Here is a 24,768-nt window from a genome sequence, read left to right as displayed (position 1 = left end):
TCCCCTACCACCTACCTTCGGGCGAGATAGTCGGTTAGTTTTATCGGACGTTAAGCAACGTCCAAGATCGGCATAAAACAAACGTCCATTTGTAAACACACACACACACACACACTTCCCGCGCTTCCTGGGCGGGCAAACTGAACTATCCTCGTTAAACACTCGTCCATGGGCGGTCGATTTCTGAGCAAGAGGACACATAACATCGGCATCCTTTCGTGTTGCCCGGAGGATAGTTAAGCTGACAACAACCAGAGCTTCGGTTGACCTTAAAAATGCGACTATCTCAATCTTGATAGCCGCACAGGATGGCGAGGGAGTAGATCGGGAGGACCCTATTCCAACCAACCGAGTCCTGCGTTAATCTTCAGATGAAACGGTTTGCCGGAAGGGGCGTACAAATTCCGGTTCGTCTACCATTCGAGTTCGATAAATCGTAAAGGAAGATCATGAGGTGCAAATTGACATTTCATTTATTCGACTCGTTCCGGTGGTTGCCCGGACTATGCCGTCGATGATGCTCGTAGAATGCTAAATTATTATAATTATAATCATAAAATGGAAATTTGCACCCGTATCGCAGCGACAGCAAGCACGAGTCTTTCTAACGAGACTCGAAACGACAAGCACCCGGGCGTCCATGGATCCACCTGCGGATATCGCTACGTTGGCCTTTTGATGGCACACAGTTTTAGAGGCCGGTGGATTAAGTGCCCGAGGTTTCCGGGGGACGCTTGGCCCAATTGATAGGCTCCTGTTGTTGTAGCTATAGTGGCGCGATTTTATGACTTCCGAAAATGGCGAACAGTGATCAATTTTTATGACAAACCATTCGCGTCGCAGCAACATAACGCTCAGCAGCGGGTCTTCTTGCGTTCCGTGCGGGATTTTATGATCCATACCAACACGCGCAAGATCAATATCTCGGGAGTTCTGCTGCCACGTGTTGTTCTCTAGGTTACTTCTGTTTCTTCAGCCCTTGGGGAATTTCGGTAAACAAGTCCCTGCAGGTTTGCTTGCGGATGTAGAACGTAGCGCAAAAGCGGCGTGAAAGCAGCATAGGAAGCGACGGAGATTTTTCTGGCTTCACCAACCTCGACATGAGCTCGGAAAACAACAAACGGCGGATGTAAATACATCAGCGAAATTTGGCAACTTCATTCAAGACCCTCCCCATCGAACGTATGGGGGTGCGATTATCGTACGCGCGTATCGCTTTATAGCGGCCCTGGGGCTGGTGAGTAAACACAACCGTGTGCCTTCCCCGGCACGGTCGATCGTTCTTGTGGGTTTTCCGTGAAGGCGTGCACGAGAAGGCAATGTTCTTCCATATAGGCGTTGTGGTTATATCCAAAGAGTTGGGATCCCGGAAGATCTAACCTCACCGGAAAAGTATGTCGGTGGGTAAAGTTATTTGCCCTATCCTGTCGTTGGCGCTTGGATATAAATGAATTAGCATGTGTTGAAATGTATGCGAAAACATACAAACCCAATTCCTTCTAGAAGCCACCAGTCAGGGAGTCAGCCTGAGCCCCGATGGCAGAGAAAAGGGGTGGTTAACGCAAAGCTTACCCCTTTAGTAAGCGCGCCCCAACAAGGTATGTCTCTATAGCCAGAAAATATAGAACAAAGAAAGGAAAATTCTCCACCTCTCATGGTCGCATATTGACGGAGGCAATAGATCCAAAATGGGAAGCAGCCCTAGGAGTGGCGAGAAGGATTGATGACGCTTTGGAAACTCGACTACGGGAACGAAGTAGAGCTTCTGGCTCGACCCAATAAACTCCAGTTCGATGGAGTTTAATTTAACCGACCCCTTTCCTCCTGTCCCTCCGAGAAGATGCTTTATCAGGGGATAAAGTTTATCGGGAAAGTTTTATACCATCAATGAGCTCGTTCACCCCCAGGCGGGGGGGTTTGCATGGTGGCGACTGTCAGTTCGACCTGCCAGTGGCAGCGTGTAGATAAATGTTATTCAAATATCTCCATCTAATTTGTGTTAATTTAATTCAATTTGCGTCCTCGCTCTGTTTGAACGGATGTATTTTTTTTTTGTTTTTTCGATGAACTTGTTGTGAACTCTGCCTGTTGGGTGGCGAAAGGGGTTGCTCTTATTTGCGAAATGATCCAACGGATCCTTTGAAAGCGCCCACAAACTGGGGGTTGGCATGTTTGTGGTGGTGTTGAACTCTTCTCGTTGCAAAGAGGTTGGTGAATTTAAAATGATGGAAAGAACAAGAGCGGAAGGCACTATTGAGAAAGCACACATCAATCTTTCATTAAAGATTTGCTTAGGGTTGGGTTAACATTCATAGCAGCTTCTATGTATTCAACAGCTGCCCATTGATTAAACCAAAAACGTACACCAAACCCATTGATTAAACCAAAAATTGTTTTGTTATTTCATTTTCTACTTCAATTAAACTAAAATCTTCAATACGTTCCCCGAAAAGTAAAATTATGAGCGAATCTGAAAACGTGCTTGCCTGAGCATAAACAATGATTCCAATGTTCTATGTATTAGTTATTCTTCCATTATAGTTATAATTCATTGTAGTGAGTACCAAGGTCTTTTGCAGGAACGATTCTCCAGTTTTAAACTTTAAAACATTACTTAATATCAGCATATTTTACGTACTCAAATTAAATGTTGAATTGATAAAGTTGGTACAATTCTTCGTATTCTTAACTCTTTTCATTTACTTTGTTCTCACTGGCAAAGTGGAGAATGTAAGGATCTAGCTCTTATTCCCCGTTAAGCAGTTGAATCAATGACCTCTCATCGCTACCATGGTAGGTTCAAATCAATCTACAAAAATAAAAGTCATATGAAGGGTTAGGAGTTAGATCATCCTCATTTACAAATTCTCATACAATTTCTTCTTGAGTTCAGTAAGTAATCCAAAGTTTGAACGCTTAATGAACGAAACGTTGACACGGTGGCTGTTGTATCCATATACCAGTTCCCTGGCTTATCAGATAAGTAGACACCTGCATCAAACATCGCCTATATCAAAGAGTTTAAAATGAAGGTTTTGCTTTTTTGCATGGATAATCACTTTTTTGGTAATATATTTTCTAAGCCACGATGGTTTAGTCAAGGATTCATTCGACCGGTGGCTTTCGCTATCGGTGCATAAAAGTAATTGCAAACGACGATGATGATGACGATGCTGATCGTACTGATAGTGGCTTTTGCACAGAAGCCACTGAAAAACTGGTAAGTCAAAGTATCTTCCGAGTTAATAGCTTATTGAAAAGTTTCCTCTTTGATAGTGCCCGCTTCAGCCCACTCGACTAGTCGGCGTTTCTTTAGCCCGACAGGTATATTCATTCATTCTACCACTTTGTAGTGGATGTCGAGTGGCAACAGGCTGGTTATACAAGGATAGAATACCATATTTCTCCCACCGTGACCCTTTTAACCCTCCCATGAAACGATCGGAAGTCAAACAGGTTGACTCCCAGAGCCAAAAAGTGGGCGAGCATTTTTCCCAGGGGAAAATTTCCCCCACGGACAGTGAGATAAGGTAGAACAACCAACCGGACATTTTGATGAATTTTTTAAGAATTTCTCGACAATTTTTATTATTTTTGACAAAAACTGTTTCAAAAACATGAAATAATAGAATCTTTACAATGCAAATTCAGATGGCGCCGTTATTTTATAATTTGGTGCTGGAAATATAATCAGCGAAGTAGCGTAATGCAACTATTTAGTACAATATTTGAAAAATGATGTGAAGCTCGAGCTTAGTATTGCTTCAAAGAATTAACTTAGCGCCTATTTCTATACTATTGGTAGCTAGCTTTAGGCTGTACAATACTTTATACTTAAAACCTTTACTTAATATATTAGTAAATTTATTGTTTATGTTGTACCATGTATCTTCGTGAATAAGATTTGATGTGTTTTTTGTGTTCATCATTTAAAACCAGATTTACTCTTCATCTTCCAAGAAAAACTTGTTGTTTTAATAGATGTAGTTATTCAATGAGAAAATGTTATTACCATTCTTAAAAAAATCTTATAAATATACTGAATCTAAAAACTGGAATTTGGTTCCAAATTCACCAATCTGCAAGGATTTTCAAATTGCATTTAAAATATAAAACACTTTGTATTACTTTAATTACACAGCTAGAATATTGGGCCATGATTTTGTTTTATAAAAATATTATTTGAATTAATTCGGATGTATTTTCTTACTTGACTATCTAATTATCGTTTTCCAAAATATCCTCTTCTCATCCTATCGTGCTCAGGTTCTACACTCTCGCGAAACCTTGCCGTACGGAAAGTTTTTCTGACCTCCAAAAAGATTCCTTTCTCCTCTCTCTCGAATGGAAGGTTTTCCAGGCAGGGTTCAAACACATTGGCCCTGACTGTTTGCTTGCAGCAAGAGCTGAGAGTGGGCTAAGACCAAACATTTTCGGCTACTGGAAGGACGAATCCAAAAAAGGAAAACACGTAAAGAACGCCCGGCAAGTGTCTCATAAAACGGTGCATAGTTTTACACCGGCAGGATAATTATGAAATGATACACTTCATCATCATTCCGGAGCTCGCAGAATTCCCGAAACGCTTGGTGTCTTGAACGTTGGGCCATAAAAAACCCCATACACATAAACAGCGACAGTAAGTGTAAGGGCGCGGCAAGTCGGTGTTGGAGGGCCTTGTGTTTTTGCCCCCGGAAGGTATAAATCCTCGGTCCTTGATGTTTTCCATGCGAAGCGTAACATAAATGTGGCTTATCCGTTGTTTTTCCAACGTTTCTAAGGATCGGCGCAAGACAGCACAACAACATCCTGGCGGCGCTAGTGGCATACGGTTTGCTAATTCCTGTTCTTTGTCCTGTTTCCGTTGCAGGAAAGCGGTGGGTTCCCCGTGCCTTTGTTCACGTTACTGTAGTCATTTTTCGTTTTTGCCTTTCCCGAGAAGTGCGACGGGTGGACTGTTAATCCAGCATTTTATGTTTTCCCGTTCTGCAGGTACCAGCGTAACGCCATAGTGTTCATTGGTGGTTTATTATGAACAACGCCATTTGTGCCCTGCAGTACCTCTTCCACAGCTTCCTGGTGGGGTGTTAAAATTAAAAAAACCCTCCACAAATTTGGAGAGGGAACCATCCTTTTAGGTTGCAGACGGAAGAATTTTGCACTTAATACAGACAAACGGTATTTCGCACATTTGTAGCTATGCGTCCATCCATTTTTCTTTTCCCTTTCGCGTGGATCGAAGGTTGAAGTTCCTACCCTATTGCAACCACGCTTTGCAAGTCCCAAGTCTGCATGACCACCGGGAAGCCAGCAAAAAATATCCAACAAACGATTTAACCTCGTACAACTGGGGTCATCTTCATGAGGTTCGCGTTTTAAGGCATCAGTTAGGAACACAGAATGTGCTCACTTTGTGTACTAACAGTAATTTCAGTTTTCCGATCCGGTGGGAGCGCACACACACAAACACACACATACACACTTGTTGAAGGAGCACATTGTTATGCTGTCCTGTGTGGACAACGAACACCAGAAAGTATGCAGCAAATACTGTAGGCACGACATCTGCTCAAATCCCACAGTCAAGGTTTCCACACTACTGGGAGTACCGGCTTACAAGAGGCCCTTATGTTCACGTGTGGAAATTAAATTGTTGCATACGCCCATCGAACCGAATTTTCTCTTACTGCTACCTACCTACGTTTTTCTCGTACAGACAGACGCACACTGATTCACTGCATTTTGCGTGGTTAAGGGCGTACAAGTGGAGGGTGGAATAATTTATCAGCAATTAAATACAATGTCAGACGCAGTGTACTCGAGTGCAATGCTCGAACGCAGTGGCCGCACTTCGGTCGAAAGGATCTTATGATGCTTGCGGAGGATTACAGCTCAAGCTGGTGGATCATCTTTGCCGTCGCGACACGTTAAAGTTCATCCCCCGGATGTGTGTGTACCTGCTTGCTTGCTTGCCTTCCGATGGTTCCCGTGATGGTCGAGATGATGGGTTCTGGGCATCGTCATGCATGGTACCCGGCATGGAGCAATGGGAAACTCCGGTCGAATGAAGAACGTTGGCATGGAAAGCTGTCAGGTGTGATCCTTCTTTCGCCCGCTTTGGAGCGACTCACGACTCTTGACGGTGGAAATGCCCAATGCATGCCAGAGGAAAAGCCAACACAGGAGAACGATGCGCGCAGCGGAAGTGAGCGCAACATTCATTAAATCTGACTTTTCATGCCTCCGAGAACGCCTATCCGCCCGAGGCGCTTTTCTCGTTCGGTGAAGGCTTTTCCCGTCAGACCAACAGCCTACCGGTCCTTTCGGTAGCCTTTCCTGTGAAAAACCATGTGTATGCGTGTGAGCGCGCGTGGGTATTCGCAGGTCACCTCTCGGGCCAAATCGCTGCTCGGCTTTCCGACTCACTTTAACCACGAGCCACGGGCGGGGTCAAGTGCACGTCGCGGAACGGCTCATACTCACGCCGTGAAGGATGGAGAGTGCTTTTAAGTGAGCGCATGTGGAGTGAGTTGATCCTTTTGCCACGTTCTTTTCCCATATTTTTGCATTTCCGTCAACGAATGCTAACGGACAGAATGAGGCCACGACTATGCATGGCTTTATGGCTGAAGGGCTTTGAGTCCTTGTCGAAAATGGTTTCCTCGTACGAAAGGGGCGAAGAAAAATGAAACCCAAAAGGAAATCCGACTAGAGCCTGTTAGGATCGGTGGCACTAAAGGATAAAGTGCACACTTTGTCATAACAAAACTCTTAATTGGGCTCATTGAGGAGCCTAGAACAATTAGGAGCAAGCGAGCGCACATTAACGTTACTTAATGCGAAAAAAAGTTTTTTTTTTTTGCGAAACGTGTGGTAAGAATATATTTAAAAACTTCAATAAAAATTTGGTAAAATTTCATTCAAAATTTGTTAAACCTGAAGTAAAATGAAACATGGATGAAAATAATAGTTTCAATGAACCTGTAAATTTCAACAAAATACATTAACGTGTCAGAATTGATATCAAAGCGTTAATATGTTCATGGAAATTTGTTTTTCAATTAAATTAAAATGGATTTTTCCAATCCCATGATTCGTTGAGTAACTGCAAACAAAACCTGAATTGTAATGTCTGAACGAGTTCTCAAGTGTGCCACGAAGCGTGAAACTACAGTTCTAAACCATATTATGACTAAAGTCTTCCTATTTCGCTCTGATAGCTGGGTCCAAACCAATAGAACCGTTCAAACTCAAATAAATGGGCAATCATGTGGAATGTTTTAAAGCTAAAAACAAGTGAAAACCTTCAAAGCACTCTCCCTATAGCCATTCCAATTGAAAATGGAACTTTCCCAAAACGTCGCTTTCCTTCAGACTAATTCAATAACGCCCATAATAGTTTTCAAATGGTTTCACTGTTTCGAGCATTGCAGGCGAGTAATTTCATTCCAAACCGTATGGAAGTGAGGAAAGGAACAGGACGACACCGACAACCTTTCAGTTTTATGTTGCAAAGTTGTTGTTGTTTTTTTTTGCGTCCATGCTTCCGAAACACTTCCGTTGCAGTTGTATTTCCACAATAATTACACAGACGAATTTTCCAACCCACGGGGGAAGGAGGAAAGTTTCCCGAGGGAACCAAGGGACCGGGTTGGTTTCGTTTCTATTTCTACTGAGCAAACATTTCCTACAAACACTAACGTTTGCGTTGTTTATGTGCACATTGCGGTCCCTGTCTTTCGCTCGTTGGGACCGATCGGACCCGGAGGGAACGGTCTCTGTCGGTGTCGTGTATTAATAATTTCTTCACAGCACCCTGCACCTCACCTTGTGCCGTACATCAAACTATCCCCAATTTTCCCAAAGGGCCGCAAGACCTGCAGACAGTGACCGAAGAACACAGTTGCACTCCTTCGGTCCCATCGCTCATTCCTTTTACGTTTGCCTGAGCTGGAGGAGAAAGTTGTAGAACACAGCATTTCCTTGCTCCCCCCTAGCTCTGGTGCGGAAAATGTCTAACTAATGTAAGCGGAAGGATGATCGAAATGTCGGCCCGAAGGGGTTTGCCAAACTGGAAAAGATAATGCAGCGTCTGGGAAAAAGTGGTGTTGACATAGAAAAGGGTTGGATTGGCAAAGAGCACAACACTACGAACGAGTGATGTTATTTCGCTAATACGGTATGCAACTGTCTACATTATCTTCCGGAATTGCTGCATATTGAAAAAGGACACCAAACCAAACACAAGCCACACGGTAGGTTTCAGTGTCCTCGTCCGTGATAATGCATCCCCGTACAGCTCAACTGTTCGTGTCCAGTCGGTAGGAAAAATCCTCGGGAAAACATTTGGTCGCTTCCGACAAGCAGCATTTTCTCTCGAGCGTTTAGCTCGAGGAAAACTGGGGAAAAAACAACAAACGCTAATGCCTAGGATAAAGTTTTCCCTACATCAACGCTGTGTGATTACGCTACATGCACATACATGGTCGTTCTTTATCGTCATACGGACAACTGCAAGCACCCCTGCCAGAGGAAAATACATTCATTTTTACCTCTCCTTTTCACCCCCGTTCCATTTCTCATTCGATATCGTTATCTCTTGCAAAGCGACCATTTCACTGCATAATTGGCAATTAGAGATTAAGCTAAACTATTTTTCTTTCCCACATCCAGCCGATTGTCTTTTTTTTTATAAACGTCGTGATAGTTGTTCCGGAATGTCCCTGGAATGCATTCCAGTTCACCAAGACCAGGGGTCACCGAGATCGGAAAGGCTAGTGGGTAGTGATTTGGTATCAGCGCGCCCGGATGAGGGCGAAGAAAATCACCCCAAGTATGGCTCACGGAAAGCTGGACCGTTCTTCGGGGTTTCTTGGCCATTCGTTGCATCCTAGCGGTTGACTTTCCCTCCTGCCCCAGCGCATCTCACCGCAGGGACATTCCCTGCCGCGAGGAAAATTCGGGAGGTGATGATAAATTATCGCACAGAAAAGAAACTAACGCTCTCAACGCTACTAAGCCGCTGTCGGAGTAGGATCATCATCTATCACATTACGCCCCGGCCAGTTTTGGCTTTCCTTTCACCCGCGTGGGTTGCGCCAGCAGACTCCCTAGATTTAGCTTTATCCGCTGGCCTTCGGCCTCCTATTCTCTCCCCGGCAGGAAGTGATTGGTTGATTTGCTGCCTCTAAGTGGAGAGGAAAGACGAGACGGGAATTAACATAGCCATTGTCAGCGGACTGTCAGCGAACCGTACCGTAGGCAATAATTTAAGGTACCCGGTTAGAGGAGACAGCATCGTGACAGAAGTCTGTCGGGACGTCCCGAACAAGCGGTGCTCCCGGTGCGAGGTGTCACCGCAAGTTTCCGGCTTTCCGAGGGTTACGCGGGAATTAGATTTATGTCAACAATGGTTACAAGCACACCAATAACCAACCCGGCACGCCGTACGGTGGAATCCGGCAGGACAAGTTGGTAAATGTTCTTTTTATTTGACTAAAGGGATTTCAATTAATAATAACAGGTAGTTTGCTCCATAATTTAAAAAAAAAATAGAAGCGTCATATGATAACAAGGCAGAATGCATAAAACAACTTTTTCGATAACTTATTCATTCATCAAATGTACGTAGGTAATTATTCCCATTATTCTGCCATTTATTGGAGAAGCATAAGAAATATTTAAATCAAATTAAACACCCGTAACAAATGACTGAACGTCTGCCGGACAAAGTGTCAGACAGAAAGAAGGGATTTTCCTCACACCATTGGATGCGAAACGATTTATTCGGAACCGCTCTCTAGATTAATCATCGCCCCATTGCGCTGAGCTACTGGAACCGACCAGTTCCGACCGGTGGGACGATCTCGTGAATCGCCTGTCACCGCCGTAATCCCTTGCCAAAGCCCGACGGTTGACAAAGCATCGCTCGAAACATCGCATGTGCGCACCTTCCCGAGTTCCCGAACCCGCCGGGGTCGGATGCGTTAAGATTTGCTCAGCAGATTAACACCAGCACAACCGTCGGCGCACCGGCCTCGCTAGCAAGCCGAGGTTGAGTTAATTTATAGAGCTAGGGTTTGTTTGGAAAACACTTTCACTCGTTGCAGTGCAGGGGCCGTTGGGACGGGATTGACGGAACGCTGCAGCTGGGATGCGAAGCGCTGAGCGTAAACAAATCAACGCGATCGTAGAACGTGGGCCAGCGAGACGTGGCCAGTCAGATCATTAGTATTCAGGGCACCCGATGCACGAACCGCTATGCACACTTACAGGAGGAGCACGCACGAACAAGACTTACATGACACGGTGCGAAGCAGAAACAGGAAAATGGGAAAATATGCTCCGAGCGGAGGACATCAGTTTCCCATGCCCAGTTTCATTACCAGCAGTGATGCTTCGTTCCTTTCTTTCTTGCGGTTCTGTGTTCGCGCGGAAAATGGTAAAAGATGGAAAACGAATCATGTCTTTTTCTTCGCGCCCGTAAGCTCAAGAACATGCTCGCTGGAACCGAGCCAAGCACGTTCGGGGTTCGGCGAAAGGCTGGCAAGGAACCGGGCAGCTGAAGAAAAATCTATTAAGCTGATACCGATCAAACGCCTTCTGTGTCGAAACGAAGAAAGTGAAGAACAATGTCGTTCGGCAAGGCGGGGGGCTCGTCAGTGTGACGGGGTGCAAAAGGAGGAGGGTGTGAAAATTAAATCACAATTTCAACATGATTTTCCGACAGGCACGTTACTGCATGTATCTTCGTTCACTCGAAAGAACACAAGCACGGTGAATCATCTTGCTTTAGAAAGCTAGTTTGAAGAGTTCAAAAATGGAATCTTATAAATTTTAACCGTTCGATTGAGTAGTTCAATTGTTCTAAGAAATATTTGTTATGCTCACTAAAACTCATTTGTACAAATCTGTGATAGTTTAACAGCACTATTCTTCGTGACGACCAGAACATTTTCTTTTTATCATGCGTTGAAATAGTTTCTTTTGCTCATTAATTTATACAATGCTTGAAAACTCAATAAATACAATAATAGAACCTCACTTTTCTCCAACCCAATCCCGGCAAAATAAAAAGAAAAGTACAATCCACTATCTGCAATAATAATTCGGAAAATTGGTATTCACACTGGCAAGGACATTGAGCAACGTGCGACGCAAAAGAAAAAACGCATAAGTGAAAAAATTCGCCAAATTGAATGCAAACAAAATGGCGAGAAACACATTGTTTCGCACTGTCTGCTGCATTGCAATTTTGGGCAACGTTCGTTTGCAAGAGGAAAAATGGTCCAAACAACACCTTCACAAAAGCTATTCGAACGCGGTGCAGTGAAAGAGAAACTTTTTCCCCTTTTCCCATATTGCATCCCACGATAATGCTGCTTACCGGGCACTAGTGGCTGATATTGGCCAGACGTGGTGATTGCAACGGTCCCGATTTTCCCCGGTATAGGACAATTTTGGTTTGTTTTGTGTTGTTACGACCATTTTGTCGGAAAACTTTTACACCCATCAATATTGCTTACGGGGATGCCATCTTTCGTACTCGTTTGTGCAAATGTTGTCCTGACCAGCGGGTCCGTTGCCAACATAACGGACACAAACATACACACTGCAAAGCTCAACCGAAAAAGTGACACTTTTGAAATATCGTTATCAACAATTTGCAAAGCGCGCTCCCGCTGGCACGACACTCGGGATACATCAGTTTGGGGGGAAGTTTTGCTAACAAAGTTCGTCGATGATTTTAGTAATGTGTTTGCAGCGATTTAAACAGTAATTTAAAAACATAAATTGGTAGAATTTAACTTAAATAATATATTCAAAAATATTCCGACCATTTAGCACAAATCTTCGGAAAATAAGATCATATCATATCGAAAAATAAGATCAAAAAGGAATTTGTGGATTTTTTTATTTAATTCAAATGTTCGAAAGAAAGAACATAATGTTGGAAAAAACGAAATATATAAAAATATTTGAGATGAGGTTAAAATAATTAATATAAGAACTTTGCTTATCGAATTATCTATTCCTTTTTTATTTGACTGTATAACAAAGCGCTTTCTTTCGAATAAGAAACAGATCAATTCAAGAACATATTATATAACATATTCTACAATCAATTATTACTTTAATCACATCGCTTGCTGTAACTGTACTTTTCAAAATGCGAAAAGTACTAAACAAGTTGGATAATTTTATACATTCTAAGTCTTTAAATTTTCTTCCAAATATCTAAATTACCAAATATTAAAATTACAAGAAGTATCTTCGTAAAACTTTCGTTGACTTTCAGCTATGTCCTAGAATATTCCATTTGATCGGTTTAAAATAGAATATCATAGAATCAACTTAAAACTGAACCAAATTTTGACAAAACCGTGCATGTAATATGAGAAGTAGTTGAAATAAACGGTCACTTCCAATAGCTATCAAATTTACCAACTTCCATGTAGAAATTCACGTGCACCTAACTTGTTTGCTTGTCCATCTGACGGTTCCGTACAAAAGTCTCTTTTTAAGCGTACCAATAAAAAAATACAAATCTCGATTCTTCCCGAACACTGATTCAATTACCCGAATGCAAATTGCAACGAAGTGACGTTCCAGTCCGTCCGCAGCTGGTTCCAGCTGAATCTCAAAATATTGCCAGCTTACCGTCACGCCGGGCGTTTCGCCTTTCTAGTTCGCGGTTCGCGCCGGGTGCCATTTTGTCAGCATACGGGACTGTTTGCTCGCCGGCCTATGGCATCGTTGATGCAGCTGTGGTTTTCGACGTCACGCATGCATTCGAGCCTTTCCCCCAGGAGGATCGATCACTGGAAGCAGTGCACGATTGATGGACCCCATTTTGGGGAGCCCACCGTGTGTATGAGAGCTGCGTCGGGGGTTTGATTGAAATTGATCCTGATTGGAACGTTCGATTGACTTCGTGGCGAGCAGACGATTGATTGCAGCCGTTCGGAAGGCATCGCCTCACTTAGGGGTGTCCATGCAGCGTGTGAAACTTGCACAAAGTTGTAGTATGATCCTTTTGAGTCGTCGCGTCTAGTGGGGGGCCTGTTCTTCTAGTTCGTCGGAACGTTCCTTCCATCATAACCCTCGGACAGCGACAAATGGGTCGATGCCGTCCTAGAGTCGCCCTTTGGAGCATTAGCGCAGGGCATAATTTATGATTGCAGTGGTTGTAATTTCCCCGCGAGACATCGGTTTCGTAATCTTGACCGCAAGCCGAATTGTCCGCCATGTGTGGGAAATCGTCCACAGAAGGGCCTTTCGCTGAAGGCAACCTAAACGCGCCCGCACGGCGAATCTCAAAAAAGAGCCCTCCAGCAAATCGGCAGATTCGTAATAAATCGACGAGGCCCGACGGCTATATCTCACGCACTTCCCTGTATTCGGGTCGGCTGCCAACGCGAACACTAAAGCAATTATTCCAATGTTTATTTATGCACCATTGGCAAGCGGCAGGGCCAGATGATGCCGACGCTTTACGTCGGCCAGACGCCGCTAGAGTCCGTAATCGCACCGACGTCGGAAGGAAGGAACGGAAAACAGCTCAGATTCGTACCGACCTTATGCTGCACGCCGCTACGCAGCATAATCGTGGCTCGATGTGATGCAGTGTGGATTGTGGGGTCGCTTAGGAAGTTTGCCTTTTGACCGCAAACCGAAGCTTCGCCGTTTAACCAACATGCGCTTCTTCGCCATCTCTTGTGCTGTTGGTTCTAAGCATTAGGACTTGTTGTTGTTTCAAGCGTTCACTTCCATTCTCGCGATCCAAGCATTAACCCTTCCCAGTTTCTTCGCGGACAGGGAAGCACTCACCGCAAACACGAGGGGGGTCCTCGGGATGAGGGCACCCCAGAGACCGCCAACGAACGATTGGGCGTTGATCGACGATCGGCCGATCGAACCGAGTGATTGTTTGGAAACCATCCACCATAACAATAAATAAACTACCCGCAGCTAGAACCACGTGCACGAAGAGGACGATGAATCTTAAAGAAGATGAACAAAAAAGCACCAAACAAAGGTAAACATCTCATCCGTACGGGGGGACCGACCGCCCGTAGGTGGTAGCGACGGTTTCGGAAAAACATTTTCTACTATTTAGGGCATGCACCGATGGACACGCGCGTGTCAAACAAATCTGTTTGACCAGATTTAGGGCAGTATCGGGAGGTAAGAATTTCCAAGTAAAATCAATCTGCAACGCGTCCACCGAGAGGTGGCTTCCGGGAAAGATGTAGACGAGCTCAATGGGAGGCAGTGTTTCATGTAGATGTCACAATGCCTTTATTCTCAGCAGTTATTCTGACTCTCAAGCTTCAGTTTAACACGTTGACTGCCATAACTATCATTTTTGATAGCCAACTGTTTGTGTTTTATGTTTTGTTATAGCAGCATTTGCTTCGAAAACATTTAGGCTATAAAATAACATAAATAGATAAAGGCTATAGTAAATATAATTCTTTCGGAAGCGTAGTCTTTGCTTTGTGTTCGAAAACCCTCGGTTTAATAAATTTTATAAATTTTATCAAAACTGATTGCACTTAAAAGTCTGCTTCAAACGTGTTAAAACTCAAATGTTTTCAAATTACTTAAAATGCCTTCATATTCCTTTGAAATTAGACGTTAAAGAATTATTAGTGAAGTAAACCTTCGATTTGCTGTAATATTTTTATATCGTGCATATCATCATGATTTAGCATACTGTTATATTAATTAGTTAATTTGTTAATGAGATTTATTCTTTCTTAGTTAGCAAAAACATTATTTAATTACTTCAATGTTAATGGTTCCATCCAATCCATTTAAAATAATTTTCAACCGTGAACACATTCTTACCATGAGCCCACGGTCTCCTTTCGGTCCTCGGATTCCCTGTTGACGAGTTGCACGTGCGATGATGATGCGCCGGATGCATTATGATGCAATGCAAATCGTGCAAAGAACGGGCAAAAAGTGAATGAAAGATAAATATTTGCATGGTATTTTGTTTACAAACGTCCGAACTGAACAACTGTTTCCATGAGAACCGTGTTGTTTATGTTTATCGAAAGGCTAACGGGAGGATTTGTTTTGTGTTTGTAGCAAAAATTTACAAACGCTTGAAGTAATGAGGAATTTTGATATAATTGTTTTCGGAACAAAGAGATTTCAATAACTCATCCACACCAGAATCATGACTTTAATAACAATGAGCACTTCCTACCCCCTAAGGTGTTGGGTATCATATTGCTTTATCACTTTATGGGCGTGAGGCCCTTCGGCACAGCATGCATCGCACCGGCATGAGGTGTTACTTTTAATAGCCCTGGCCATCAGTGAAGGCAGGAATGATTTTGATAAATCATAAAACCGACGCAATGCATGCCCGCCGTTCGTGGTTGATAAAGTGCGTTCGAGTGGGAGGCCAATAATGAAGGAAATTAATTTCCGATAGTCGAAAATTATTATTATTTTTGCCTCCCCCAGCCAGGGGGGAGGTTCATCGGCAATGTACACACGACGTGTGGCCACTTACCGGCAGCCCATTTTTACCGGGAGGACCGGTGGGTCCCTGCAACGAGAAAAGAAAGAAGAAAGGATGATTAATACGCATGCTTGACACGCTGCATTAATGTTTTCGTTCATTATTTGCTGTAGTCTGTAGATAAATCTGATGGGAAAATTTATATAAAAACAGCCAACGGAAAACGGCACTCGGTTGGAAAACATTAATTCCGAGCTCGTTAAGATCAGAATCCTACAATAAACTTATCGAACCACTCCAAACCGTCGAATCGGATGCCGAGTATAAAAAAACGACCTATAGTAAAACAATAAACCGTTTTCTTCGCTGTCATCCTCAATAACCTGCGGCTATGGATTAGTATTGCAAAGGGAAAAAGATTAGACAAAGCTCTCCCTTCCAAATTTAAGTTCGAAATTTGATGTAAAATGAGCCGTAAAACTTGGGTTTTATCTCATCGTTGGAATTTCTGCTATGAAAACACTTTTCTTTATCACAATGGCTAAAGGATGTTGTTTAGACGATGAATTTTCTTATGTAAAACATTTATAGTCACCTGCTCTCGATCAATATGTGAAAAGTCGGGGAGATTACATCAAGATTACTACAAAAATGTTGATTTGATTTACTCCTTATACTCTATTTACACTTCGGCACTTAATTAGATTCATTTGATTAGCTTGCATCAGTGGTGCTTCCGAAATACTGAACAATTACTTTTTCAGACTTAAGCTTCACAAAATGCCAATCAACCAATTTTCCCAGCTTTCAGTAAACATGATTGTCAGAAATAATAAACTCATTGGAATGGGAAATTATCTAAATGATGCATAAGCTCGAAACACGAGCCTCCGATACTCGGAGCAACCATAATGGAAACGTACTCTGCCCTCGGGTTTTATGTGCTTCTATGGTTGGATTGCTGACCACTTCCATGATGGAAATTTTATGCTTACGCTCGTTAATCCGTTGTGCTGGATCATCTCTCATTCGACCATCCCTGCTCGTATCGAAATGGCAAAAGCGCCCCGACAGCATCCGGCTCTCGCTTCGACGCACTCGCAATTCAAATATAGAGCTGAGCTCGGAATTATTGACTGGACGGCCTGCAGCCTGTTGCTACAGCTGAGTTTGCATGCCAACGTACGAACACAGGATCTGGCCAACGTTTGCTTCACCGAGGTTTAATCTACCACCGACACCTTCCCTGACCACAAAGGGGAACATAGAAAGAAAAGCCATGCTCAAACACAAAACGAGACTATTTAGCTTTATGATTCATGCACCGGCGCAAAGATATTTTAGAATGCTTTCACGTCATCCCGTCACGGCGGCTTTCTTCGGCTGTCCGCCGCTGAACTCCAAGTTCTCCACTCCGTAAGTTCGTCTTAGGTTGGGTATGAGAAAAGCTTACTGCAGAGCAGTGAGCCACTGGCTAGCGTACATCATAGATGCGCTCAAGCATTGATACATATACACTCTCGAGTGCATTCCTCCACCGCCAAACAGACGAACACGGTCCGTGTTGAAATGGCCTGGCATGCCAGAGCACGTCCTCCAGCGGATCTTCTTCAAACCCGTCCGATCAGGTTACGCTTGAGCTGGCTAATAAAAGTTTCAACATCCGTTTCCGAACCTCTCTTCACTTTGGTTATCGTTTGGACACCTTCTTGCATCTCTTGCACTCCCTTTTTATCTTTGCGGTTTTGGGGATGCTTCACTCAGCAGAAAGATGTTGCCTGGTTAACCCCCGCAATGGTTGGCCGAAATGGGTTCGTTCTCTGCCGCACTGCACGGATCCTGGCATGAAGAGGATGCCATTTCGCTGCGGCTGCGATGGACCGGTGGCATCCGTAACCACAACCGGTGGTCTCGTATGCATCCCGCCGGACGATGGTGAGGCTCCGGGTGCAACCTGCCCTCCCAGGACGCCGACCACTCTCCGGACGCTGGAAGACGCTAGGCGGTGAAAGCAGCTGCCACTACGTTGGCGAGAAATAGCTCGCAAAACCCCGTTGCATATTCTACACCCGATGGTTACGGTATTCCTTGGGTCGGAAGGCAAGCAGAAGAGATTTGATGAGTTTTTCTTGGGTGCATAATAAAACCCGTCTCGATCTGCCCTTCCCTCAGCTTCAAGTCCGTGCGATCAGGCAACCGGTGAAGATCTAATGCTCTCGCCGTACAACCGGAGACGGTATTCTGGTAAAGTTTTCCACGGACTCTTGTGCAACAGGGAGAACCATCTTTCCATCGGGCTCTTCCCGTGTCACTCGGTAGCCCCGAAAGCGGCAGAGTGCAGAAAAGTTTTCAACTTGTTAAACAGATGATAGAATTACGAAAGTTTTGTTTGCTGCTCGTGGTGGTCGGGTGTTCGGTGCCAGGTTCTGCCCGTCAGGTGGGATGAAGTGGTTCTTCCAGCTATTGACAGTGTTTAGTTACAGCTTACGGGATCGAAGGAAGGGAGATATGCAAATTCCTTGGGGTTAAGAAATGCAACACTTCTGGAACGGCGGTTTACGCATCTTTGAACAGAACTCCGATACAGGATCGTTGGGACAATTTTCGCTGAAGATATGCATCATAGGAATGGCATAAGTTTTGTGGACGACCCTTTGCAACGTTTCGGCCCTTACACAGAATCAAGAGTCAGCTACGCTGAGAGGATACATGTTGATTAAACCGTATTTCAGATAGTTCTTGCAAAACTTTCATATTCATCAATACTAGAAATATTCTTACGGATTTTAACGGATTTATTCATGATTCTCGTCTTATCATCAATCAAAGATCTTTATTCAACCAAGAATTTATTGAAATATTGCCCATAATTTCACTATCAAAAAATCATTAGTCTTTATGAAACTATTCTACGATAATTACCAGTCATATAATATCGTTTTTGGTATAAATCATCTGTGTGAATTTTCGGATGGTCTTCGTGAAGTAAGTAAACCTTACACCTTGAGCTCCAGTTTGCTACTGTTTATTTCTTCTGTCAAAATAGTTCATTTGGCTTATTCATTCGACTTAGTTCCTAATTCCTTTTAAATGAATAGAAAAGGATTCCTGCATTCCTAAACGCCTGAATGTAGGCAACTGCTTAGAATATATTTCCAACATTCCGGCCACCAAAAAAGGGTATCGCTTTTTTAAATGATGTTTAAGAGATTGATGGGGCACGAGTTGTCCCCTTCCTAACTGTACCGAGATAATATGTGCTAACCGTTGTCAGCACACGCTTGCAATTGTTGACGGTACTCTGATCTACCGTAATGGTGTAGGATCCTATAACTTGTAATAATGTATACGTATTGGAGCCTACTATAGAATGACCTAGAGTTAGAGACTTAGTATCCGTGGATTCGTTGACAATGATACTAGAGGTCGAGAATACAAAGATTGCCCACTTGGGCTGCGGTTCCGAATCGTTGACTTGAATTACACGTGAAATTGGGAGATACGCGATGCTTGCTCCACCAGGATAAACCTTGCCTTGAATCATTGTTGCGAATGACGATAAGCAACCATTCCGAGGCTACTATCGCCAATTATCTAGAACCCTAGACGTAGGGTGGCTAGTAGAAGCTGAGGTCGTAGTGGTAGTATTAGTTTGGGATGGCGCGGAAGGAAAGATGAAGCTGATCCGGTCGTAGACGGGATCCAAGTGTAGTCATCCAGCGTACAGTCACTATCTTCGTTCAATAGTGCTCCTGCTTCTCCACTCGATCCGGGAACTCCGTTGGCGACAGCTGCTTCAACAACGCCAACCACTCCACCAATTGCACCGTCTGAACCAGTGCTGCGAGGAGTTGGTGGTCCGAGCAAGTGAACCGTTGCCTGTTGAGAATGCACCGGGAAGGGTGGCAATTGAAGAAGGATCGCGGGTCCGATTAGCGTGGCCTTAGCCGAGGCGAGCGAGTGTTGCGGATGGTGGGAAGGCGGCACGATTGAAGAAGATGGTTGCTGCTGCTGCTGGAAGATGGTGCGGGACGTGAGAGCGCCACAGGAGTTCGTAGAGGTCAGCAGTCCGTCCGGGAGCTGCTGAGACTGAGGTTGTAGCGATGGCAGCATATAGCAGTAAGCTGAACCTGTCCCGTCCGGCACGGGAAGGGTTATGCCTGCCGTTTGCTGCGAAAGGCCCTCCATTCTGGGCAACAATTGTAGAGCGGGGTGATGCTTGTACTGTACTGGTTGGGGCGGTGGGGGTTTCTTGCCAACGTACAGGAGTGGCGATATAGTACTACGCAGACGCCTTCGCCCGACATCGTACTTATAAGTTTGTTGCTGATGCTGTTGCAGCTGATGATGATGTTGATGCAGATCGTGCTGTTGCAGATGATGATGTTGATGCAGATCATGCTGTTCAAGATGGTACTGGTGATGATGATGCAACGACTGTTGCTGATCCTGTAGCAGGACCGGATGGGGTGGATTTAGCGGATGTTGAGCCGCTAGGGGCTGCTGCGCTTTAGGATACGAATATTGAAATGAACCTGGCTGACCGATTTGTACTGATGCGGCCAACCCTCTAGCAGCGTGCCGAGTTGTCCTAGAAACGTAATGTTTCTCAAGATCCGCGATCGAGCTCACTGTATCGTTGGGAAGGGTTTCACATACCCAGAATCTCAGACTCGCACCCAAGATCGCTTCCTGTGGGGCAACTTGGGCAGTGTCAGCTGCGACGAGCCAACCGGAGGTAGTCTCGACCAGCCACCGAAGTCCTTTTCCAAGCGACCGTTTCTTTCTCTGCCAGAATTCATCTCCCGTGATGACGATGTTAATCTTGCCTGAGATGTAGAATGATGGATCCGCCAGCATTTCATCTGCAGGCATCATCCAAAAAGTAATGTCAGTGGAAGTCGTTGGGATGTCCGCCAAAAATATATTCAACATCACGAATGCCATCTGTGTTGAGAACAGTTGATTCTTCAGCTGGATGGCTGCCACAACCGAACCGTCCACTGGCTGTGATGCCATACCGATGACAGAGATGGATATGTTGATATTCGAAGTGAATATAATTAACTGCCGAGCGAACGCTTTCGAGATCATGTTGGACATCGATCCGGAGTCGAGAAACGCTCTTTCCTCGCAGCCTTTTCCAAAGTCATCGATGGGATGTGATGTCGCGGTCTCAAGGAAATCCGTTTCCTCTTCCGAATTAACTCCCATCGAAGTTGTAGAAGTAATGTGGAGAAGCGAGTGATGACGATCCCCGCTCGTGCGACAAGACTGATCCGATTTGCAGTCCTTCCCGTTGAAAACTGGACAGTTGCTTAGCGGGTGGTTTTCACTGCACTCCAACAAACACCGTGGTTGAAGTGTCCCCGAAAATCTGTGAGTAGGTGCGGTGTTTGTAATGGCCGTCCGTGGCGCATTTTTCCGAGAGTTGCCGGCCACCTTGATCGGGGTGTCGGCTTTATCAATAGAGGACCGTTCAGTGGACCTTAGAATCCGAATCCGATCCTCGACGAAGTGTAATAGCTCTTGGAACGTGTCCTCCTTGAGGTGGATAGAATGCTGTTCCCATGCTATTCTTGTTTCACTATCAAACTTTAGCAGAAAAATATTGAACAGTGTAGCGTTCCATTCCCCGATAGGTTCCTTAAGCTCTATCAAACCGTTGATGAGACGCGTGAACTCCTCCACTAGGTAATTCAACGCCTTTATCGTAGGATACTGTACTGCCGGAAGCAGATGCAGTTTACGCCAATATTCTCGAAAAAGAAAACGTGTATCACCATACTGTTTGAGAATCACTTTCGCAGGTAGCTTGTGACTCTCGTTAGTTGACAGTATGGTTTGTAATGGTAACGCAGCGTTGCCCATTACTATTGAATCCGTAGGAAGATTCACTACGAGGAACGCCTTGAGCCGTTGGCATCGTTCCTCCATGTCGACCCGTGCTATGATACATGATTCCAACGAATCATCGCTGTCGTCTAACTCTTCTATCTCCTCCATCGCGGTGAAGAAATCTTCCTTGTGCTGGTGAAAGCTTTCCAACGCCTCGGGAATCTCAACTGCATCTTGCGGGAAGAACGCTTTCATAAAACGCTCCAGCGATTTAATATTCTCCAAAGCGATCCGTAGTTTGAGTCGGGCCGCCTTGATCATTTTTTCCATTTCGTTTAACATTTTTTCACTGCTCCCTTTTTTTCACTGTTCCTCCAAGGGTTAACCGATAACGCGCTTGAAGACCAAATGCGCGCGAAACTCTCTCAAACTGCGATGGCGCGCAAAACGTGATGGCGGATGGATGATACAGCACTATCGCGATGCGGTGAGGTGCGTAGGCGCCTTTCTCTAGCGTCGTATCTTGTGCACTCTTTCTCACTGCACTACCGATGTAGTAAATAAAGTTCCTTGCGTTGCACCCGTTGTGCAAATCACTAGTTACACTCGACGACGTAATTGTCGAATGTTTCCACTGCACTAGTGACGTCGTGAACGTCGAAGTTCTATGTGTTGCACCCGTCGTGCAAATCCCTAATCACAATCGACGACGTAATCGTCGAATGTTCTTCTACCACTTGCTTCGCGGTCTTGACGCCGTGAACGTCGAAGAAAACAATTGTCCGTAAGACAATGCGTACGTCGTAGACGTAAACCGATATAATTGTTCGTAAAACAATTATAGAGTAAAACTTTCACTCAAGCACGAATAATCCGGTTCGAAGGACCAAATGTGTGAATTTTCGGATGGTCTTCGTGAAGTAAGTAAACCTTACACCTTGAGCTCCAGTTTGCTACTGTTTATTTCTTCTGTCAAAATAGTTCATTTGGCTTATTCATTCGACTTAGTTCCTAATTCCTTTTAAATGAATAGAAAAGGATTCCTGCATTCCTAAACGCCTGAATGTAGGCAACTGCTTAGAATATATTTCCAACATCATCCAACTCGAAAAATTGGGCGTGTTTCATTATGTTTACCATGTTCAAAGAAATTTTAATTTTTTAAACTTAAATATCCTTTTTTTAAACTTTTTAAGGATTGATTTGATTTTCCGTCCTCGCCTCGTATCCTCTCTAGTTTAAATCCTTCCAATCCGCTTCTTTGCATCCTGCCACCACTACGGAAATTGTAACTTATTAAGTTGATACGTTATAAATACATCATGTTATGCATCTGTCAAAGAAAAATATTATTCTACCAATAGTATAAACATAAATTAATAAGTTTCCAATAAAATAATAAGCAATAAAATAATCTATCTTTGACTTACAGGAGGGAAAAGTAAGCTTTCCAGGGTTGGTAGGTTATAATAGATGGATTGCATGCTGTCTAAGACGAAAAGCATCATCGTCAACATTGCCCAGGTATGCAAAGGGACAAACATATCGCTCGAAAGTTAAACAAGACAAACAAACCCTACAAAAGAACACAATTTTTCCTATTGTTCCATGCTTTCTCTGCCATCCATAAATAACTGCATCCACCCGAAAAGAAAAGGAAGCCGTTTTTGTGACATTCAATCCGGAGAAAATTTATTTTATTTTATCCCCCTAGATTTCTCTCGCAGCCGGTGACCGGGGAGGGACGGATGTGCCGCCCTCGGGGTGTGGGGTTAAAATAACAAACGACCGTGTAATTTAGTATAATTAATTACTTGACGGTTCACATGCGCACCCGCAGCGTCAAGATAAGACCGAAACTTCTGCCGGCCACGACCCTGAGACAAATCGTTCGTCTCTTCCTTACGGTGGGCGTGGGTGGCGATGGGGTGGAGGGACGGCATGAGGGTTTCCTGCTCACTATCATCGTGCATCCGTCAGTCAAGCCGGGCTGACCCGGAGTATCGGTCGGACGGAAGGTAGGATGGACAGTTTGAAAAGTGGTTTTTTGATCTTGACGAATACCAGGGACGACGTTTTCCTAGGTCGGAGGTCGCTGGCTGGAGAGGGGAGAGGAGCAAAAGACATATGCCACCGCGTCACAGCCGTCGCCGTCGGAACACTTACCTCCACTCCCGGGTCACCGGGGTCACCTTTTTTGCCACGCTTCCCTCTTTTGCCGGGCGGTCCTGGCGGTCCTGGTGGTCCTGGAAAGAGAGAAAAAACAAACGAAATGGAGTAAGAATATGGCACCGAATGGTACTTCTGGTGGAATCTGGGGGATTGGTTGTGTTTTTTTTTCAAATAATGGCGAAGGTTAGAGGACTGCAAAGTTTTTTTTTTTTGTGTCGAGCGATGGTTTATTTGGAGCACTTTAGACACCATTCACGCACCTCGACGCGTGAAACGAACGCGACTCGCTGGGAAAATTCGATGGCGGAGTGAAAATTCGTTAGTTTGACAGCTCCGGGAGCACGCCAGAGCGAACGACCTCGAGCTTACCGGGAAAGGGAAACCGGCCGGGGGTGAAAGCCGAGAAAAGTGCCTTAATTTGATTAAATTACCATCAACATCATCGTCGCCGGCGGGCACCGAACGGTTCCACCCGAGTTGCAGGTTTTGCCTAGAGCTCGCCAGTTTGCCTTATTAAGAGCGCCGGGTGAACTTCACCAACGGCGGGCGAAAGCGTGCCAATGAGTCCGGAAGAAGATTTTAATTTAATTTCACTAAATCATCAGCAACTCTTCCTGCAGGACGTGGAGGCGCTTACGGTTCAAAATTTTAAGAAACTAAAAATAAAACAGAAGAAGCGTTGGAAAACTCCAACGTTTGACGCCGTATTGTTTCTGCCCCCGGGTGTTTATCCCCGCGTGTCGCCTTTGTTTCTGCGTCCTTAAAAGCCGAACCTAACAGCTTTATCCTATTAGCTGCCTCTCGAAAAACCTGCCGAGAGTTTATAAAGTGCGTCCAACAAAACTTTGATTCCCACCGGAGGCGCAACATTTTGCGTGCCGCAAGGAAACGGTGGAGCTGGTTGGGTCTTCCTTTGTTTTGTTTTGCCTGTTCAGTGAAAACCGGGCACCGCTCGGATGCTCGTAAAAGTTCGCCCCCGACCGCAGACTGGCCGGCCAAATGGTGTGCATTTCCTTTTGGTCCTCTTCTCCGCCAAAAGTCATAATGTTGATGGAGTGTTATGACTGTTGATAGGAGCACTCTGGGTAGGGCCTCTTTCTGGGCTGATGAAACGTTCAACGGAGCGCGATCTCCGTTGAAGGAGGCCAAACATGTTGTGGAAAGTAAGGACATTTTACAATTCCAAAAGCCGCGAATGGCGATACTTATTTGCTTTCCCACTGCAGCGTCCTGTGGGGAGGCATCGGTTTTCCACCGAATACATTGTCGGTGCGTCC

General features: G+C 44.6%; 1 protein-coding gene across 1 annotated transcript in view; it reads right to left on the bottom strand.

Moving 5' to 3' along the window:
- LOC131285018 (collagen alpha chain CG42342) overlaps window positions 1–24,768 on the bottom strand; it is a 94,418-nt gene that overhangs the window by 30,526 nt on the left and 39,124 nt on the right. Inside the window, exons 2-4 of the mRNA XM_058313879.1 lie at window positions 23,486–23,565; window positions 15,533–15,568; window positions 14,854–14,889 (exon numbers count right to left, since the gene is read on the bottom strand). Coding sequence (XP_058169862.1) covers window positions 14,854–14,889; window positions 15,533–15,568; window positions 23,486–23,565 — 152 coding nt within the window. The remainder of the gene's footprint in view (window positions 1–14,853; window positions 14,890–15,532; window positions 15,569–23,485; window positions 23,566–24,768) is intronic.

The sequence above is a fragment of the Anopheles ziemanni genome, chromosome 3, assembly GCF_943734765.1.
Source record: "Anopheles ziemanni chromosome 3, idAnoZiCoDA_A2_x.2, whole genome shotgun sequence".
Lineage (NCBI taxonomy): Eukaryota > Metazoa > Arthropoda > Insecta > Diptera > Culicidae > Anopheles > Anopheles ziemanni.
This window is presented reverse-complemented; position numbering and strand designations above follow the sequence as displayed.